The 6000-nt window shown below is 38.0% G+C and overlaps 1 protein-coding gene across 3 annotated transcripts in view; it reads right to left on the bottom strand.

Moving 5' to 3' along the window:
* Window positions 1-2442: 2442 nt before the first annotated feature.
* The window catches only part of NR5A2 (nuclear receptor subfamily 5 group A member 2), a 98754-nt gene continuing 95196 nt past the window's right edge, over window positions 2443-6000 (bottom strand). For all 3 annotated transcript variants that reach the window (XM_075097234.1, XM_075097233.1, XM_075097235.1), the window contains one exon: window positions 2443-5707. In XM_075097234.1, coding sequence (XP_074953335.1) covers window positions 5460-5707 — 248 coding nt within the window. In that variant the 3' untranslated portion in view covers window positions 2443-5459. The remainder of the gene's footprint in view (window positions 5708-6000) is intronic.

Raw genomic sequence — 6000 nt, 5'->3', positions numbered from 1 at the left:
GCCATCAGCCCTTTCTGTAGTACAAACAGTGACTTCTTTTGGGGTTCTTCCCACAAACACACTTTACTCCCTCTGGTGCAGTGTCCCTGTTTTATTATATAATTGCAGCTGACAGCCTGGATTGGTAGTATCCAGCAAACACTCAGCAGCATCAATCACTCGCAGGGTGATTGACATGAATGCTGCACAGAGAGGCTCTCGCTCTGTGAAGGTTTTGGTTTGCAGCAGCATGATAAACAATTGGTATTACTGGAAGTGTCCTAACATCCTGCATGTTAAATAGAGAGTCATTTTCCCCCTTTACAGGGAATTTACTGATCCTGAAGCATAGGAAGAGCAAGACGTGAGTGGACAAAACTGTGACTCCAACACTAGGCTTTTCTGCTGTTTGTTTTACCCTGTGTTTTATTACCAAGTAATGTTAAAACCTGTAGTCCTTACGAAGGTAAGGCACCAGTGGTCTGAGCAGGACACTACAGCTGAGCCACCATTAATCCAGACAGTATGCAGGAGTCTGCATTCCACCAACATCTTGCTTTACCTTGCATCTGAATTATACACTTGGGTGTGCACAGGACATACATATCAGAAACTGCTATAAGCCTGATAGCTAATCTAGGACTAAAGAGTGAATACGATATAAGGGTCAGGACCTTCTCAGGGCAATGGTGAAAACTCACCTAGTATTGTAAGTTCAAGCTTGCACACCAGACTTGAAGACCGTCAATAAATTTGAGAGGGTTTTGTTCTGCAGAGGAACAAAAATAAGGGGATTGGAAAGTATGCTTGCTGAAGGGAAGATTTGTCTTGTCCCACTGGTGTGTGCTGGACCAGACTATATCTATCAAGTAGCTTCTAGTGTCGCTCTCTTCATCTTAGGTCCGCTGACATCAGGGTAGGCATGTCTGTGCTCCATCTGAGGGTCAGGCCCTCTTCTGCCTTCATCGTTTAGCAAAGGTTTTTCACATTGTTGGCAAATTGCCCTTAGAAAATCAGTCTTTTCTCTACAGGTTTACATGCAACTGAAATTGCTGGACTGGCACAGGAATATATGGGCTCATGCCAGCATCACGGGCTTATATAGCTCTAGGATCTGATGCCAAAAAAAATTTATCTGTAATTTTCTTGGCTTGCTGTTAATTCAGTGCTCTGTCTGCCATTCCAAATTCCACAGTGCAGCAGATGCACCCACAGAGAACTTCCCTGGAAAACAACAGCAACTATATTGGAGAAGGTAGAAATATTGCTAGAAGTTTTGTGATGTATCTAGACTATGGGCTTCAAATTAGGGGTTAATAAAATGTTGTTCAGTGTTCCAGGAAATTGTCGAGATCACTAAGTATTGTACTGACTTGACCTGTGTTACATTGAACTCACTCTTTCCATGTATCCAATAAAAACATACAGCAGATTGTTCCAGAACCAGTGTCAAACTCAATTTCAAAAGAAATCCCCTCGTAATTTAAACGCTTAGTGTACATACTAAATATATAGCCCAAAAATATATATCTCATAAGGAAAACTATCTAAAATATATCAACCCTGATATCTCTCCTGGGTCTTACGTGAAATCACAGGTTTCAGCTATGATTCCTAAAAATTGAAACAATCTTTCCTCACATATAAGCCACCTAAACCTATTTGTTTCACTCTGTTTTTGTAGCAACACTCAACCAGCTTTGTTTTGTTCAAGCTCAGGTTTTGTAAATAACAAATTCTAGCCCTGTTTTTCCCCCTTGAAGCATTACATTTGGCACCTCGGAGAACAGCCCCCTTCCAACTACCGGACAGTTCAGGGGAAGCGGTGGACTTGGTCTCAAAACAGTAGGGTACTGCTGACAAGCTCTCTTGGACCACTTCACCTCCTGCTCTCGAAACAGCAATCAGATGAGCCAGAGGGCAACTTTAGGAAAATATTTTTCTCTAGTAGCAGTAACATCTGCCTCCTTGGCAGCCTCTGCTGGCAGTTGTGTTGGAAGCTGTGGGTTTGCCCCTGGCCCTGCCGTGTATTTACATTGCTGAGAGGTTATCCTGAGCTCTGCTGGATCCTGTTACCTGATTTTCTTTTGTTCTGTCATTTTACCCCTCTGATGCTCTGGCTGCTTAACTCTTTATGGGTTACATGTAAAGCAACACTTAAGTGTCCAGGATGAGATGAAATGTATTCATTTATACGTATTAACTGGAAAAATCCTTTTGGATTAGAGATTCAGCTTTTCTGATCTGTTTAGCTGTATTTATTTTGCTTCAGCCTAGGCAATTTCACCATTGCGGTCTGAGCTTTTGAAGGTGCTGCTCTCCACATCTGTCTTCTTCTCTACACCAGATTCTCTTTGGCACTCTCATTTCTCTTGCATTTTACTCTCCTGAGTAACTGATTTTTGACCGGTGCTTCATTTCAGTGGAATGATGTTGTTATAAAGACAATTATAAAGTAATCAGTATGGGCATATCAATATTTATTGAAATACTGAGAGAGAAAAAAAATTCCATTGGCGATGAGAAACTCCTGGCAAGAACTGACATGACAATATGTATTTCACCGATACAGTAAGAGAACTTCAACTTCAACAAGTAACTCACTGCACATTCTAAGAGTTGCATGGATTTAAATCCAAGGCAGCTGCAGAACATCTGTAATACAAATAGTCAGACTTTACAGATTGTCTGTTTACAAACACAGAACAACTATAATAAACCAGCCAAAGCCAAACCCTTTGAATTTTAGTCTGCTTTTACTAATATGTCCTGTAATCAATAAGGCAGTCAGAAGTAAATGTCTGGTTACAAAGTAGTTAACAATTAACATGAGGGGGGGATTTTGGTGATTTCCCCCCACCCCCATGTACTTTGGGCAATCTGGTGGGATTCTTGGAACCACAGATGTTAGTTTATCTGAAATTGTTTCCATTAAACTGTATGTAAAATTCTTCTTTTCTTCTATGACCTTATTTTAACTCTTTTGTCCTGTATATAGATAGTGGTGCTGTGAATATAGTTAGCAACATTTTTTAAAGCTTTTTTCTTTAATATGCAGTGAGATTCACTGTAGCATTTCAACAGGGAAAAAAATACAGAATGCAAACACTCGAAATACACTTCGTCTTTCTTTTAAGAAGGAAGGAATGACCATACATATCTTGTACACGTGGGTATAGGTATTTCACAGGCACCGTCAATTGTCACCCGCACTTACTTTCTGTCATTGTAGTTTGTTAGAGGGAGAACTCTGTTATTTAAATAATGCTTGCATGTCTGCTGTGTGGGATGACTGAGGGAGCTGTGCTTGCTTTGCTTTTGGTCCGTATGACAGTACGTGCATTCTGTGATATAAGACAGGCATCTAGGAGTCGCAGACACTAGGCTTTGCTGTGTTTGTACCCTACGCATGGAGAGAATATTAGAGCTGATTAATACAGGCAATTAAAATAGTGTGCTTTGTACTAATGCAGATGTAATAACTGATGTCTTTGGTATACAATGTATGAATGGTTGGAAAAAAATAAGAGAAATGCACCTTTTCAAGTTCACTTGAAACAGAAAAAGCTATAACTCACATAATTTACAATAGATTTAAATAAACTACATTTAGGGTTATGAAGATTTACAGACATTTAGTCAAGTGAATGATTTTAATTTGTAAAGACCCTTGTGTGTCCCTGAACTATGTTCCACTAACTTGAAGACATGCTACAGTAAACACATATATTTGGCTTCTTCATTCTGGCTATATCTTATATAAAGATGAAACCAAAGAACAATAAATTAGCATCATAATTGTCTACAGTGGAAACTATCATATACAATATAAATAAACTATTCAAAAGCCAGCAATCTTCATGAAAAAAATTAAAAGATTAGGATTTTATACAGTTTCTACAAGTGATTGTGCAGCCAATAATCTCAAAAATTAAAGTCAAAATGAAATACCCCTATTGATTTTAGTGTCTCACGACATACAGTAATTAAGTACTGGTAAAATAATTACCAATTTAAAAGAAATAATAAGGAAATCACTGCTCTGCAATTTTATCACAGTTTTTTCCCCACAGGACCTAAAGAATGTAAACACTATGTTTTTGTTAATATTAGAGATTAATACTTTATTTTAAACTTATGTTGATCCACACCTGCACAGTTACCTTTAAGGATAATGAAATAAGGCAAGACTTATAACTGTGGCACGACATGTTAATACTGATATCTTCATTTGGACAGAGAGAGAATTGTTTGTTCTTCTCTAATATTTGTTCTGCAGCAGACTTTGGCCTACACAGACACAGCAGTATCACTCTTCTTTCTTTGCGTAAAAGGTGTGTATTACCTAACTTTTAAAAGAAAAAGTTTCATTAGATATTGGATGTTTGAGTTGAAATTTAGTTCTTAATTACTGGCAATTTTAAAGAGCATTTCTTAATAAGCTCCATGGCGTCATCAGGTCACACAATTCATTTGTCTACTCTTGCATCACTAAATGCATTTTTTAAATTTTGATTTTTAGTTTTTTAACACCAGTATTTGATGTCCTAGAAAATATATGTGTGTGTGTGTGTGTGTGTGTGAAAGAAGTTATTGTTTCTAATGGCTAAAATACCGCCATTTCTTTTATTTGGAAATGGGCGTGAATATATAGCAGAGTCATATTTTAGCCACTCCGCTAGTTATGTACATAGTTGAATTGGCTGATTTGTTTTGGAATATTTATCTTAGCTATTTAATAGCTATCCAGTAACAGCAGTAGAAGAGGGATACTGCCTGATAGAACAACATGAACATGTGACAAAACAAACTTCAGAACATAGTAAGAATGCCAAGCTAACTGGATAACAGACTCGTCATATTAGCGATTTGCAGGCCTGAGAGACCAACAGTCAAAACCAGCTTCTCAGGATTTGGTGGCGATTCTACATAGCACGTGGCCTAAGCCAGCTCTCTCTTACAGACTGTTGAATGGATGCCACATCATTTATCACAGAAGAAGTAAGTGTTGGGTTCTTGGAAGGATGACAGAAGATGCTATAGGTGCAGTTTTGCATCTATTATACCTGTTTTAGAAGTCCTGCTATACAGTGAAGGAATTTAGTGCACTCAAATCCCCCACTATCTTAGCTCGATAATACGGATCAGTTTTTTCTTCTCCTAAGTTTCTTCATATTGGCAATCAGTAGAGTTAAATATACAAGAATCATTCTGTCCTTTTTCACGTCGAATTGGTGATAGTATCCACTTGGTAAGTTCACTTCACTCCATATAAAGTCCTATATAGATTCCTCTGGGGATGTGTAGCATATGATTCACAGTTTGCAATACAAATACCCTGATACATCACTTATTTACTATTAGTATTTGATTATTATACCATTTTACAAAGTCTTAAAACCACATTTTAATTAGTGTTGCTTGGAGCAGTTCAGAATATATTTTTTCTTCTTGAAAGCAGAAGCTCTAATGGGTATAATTTATGCTCTCTTTGCATGCAGCATTTCAATGAGAAGGTTATTACACGGCACATCCCCGTTCAGGTGTTTGTAGTAGAGGTATTCTTCGGCCTGCATACTGATGGCCCGGATTTCTGGTAGTCGCAGGAGAAGCTGCCCAAATTTGTCTGTTTGCTGTGGGTAGTTACACATTGTGTAGTCCAGCAGAGCAGCATTCACTTGTTCCTGAACACCTTCCACAAGCTGGAAGTTCTCAAGATTTTTGACATCTGAATGATAATAATAATAAAAAAGTAACAATTCATTTTCATTCCTGTTTACGAAGGCAGTGTTTCACTAAATGGATGTATTTTTTTCCTCCCAACAAAAGCATACTTTACAAACTGCTGAATATTCAGTGAACCCTTTTGCCAACTTTCCTGGGAAAATGATCACAAAAGAGCTTTAGCGGAGTGTCTTGTTGAAATTCTGCATATACCTCAAATCAATTAGACACCAATGGAGTCTGAGCAAGGTCAGCTCTTTTCATAGCTTACAAAAAGAAAGGTTGAGGATTCCTAAA

Source organism: Phalacrocorax aristotelis, chromosome 6 (genome assembly GCF_949628215.1).
Source record: "Phalacrocorax aristotelis chromosome 6, bGulAri2.1, whole genome shotgun sequence".
NCBI lineage: Eukaryota > Metazoa > Chordata > Aves > Suliformes > Phalacrocoracidae > Phalacrocorax > Phalacrocorax aristotelis.
Note: the sequence above shows the minus strand (reverse complement) of the source record. Positions and strands in the feature narration are given on the sequence as shown.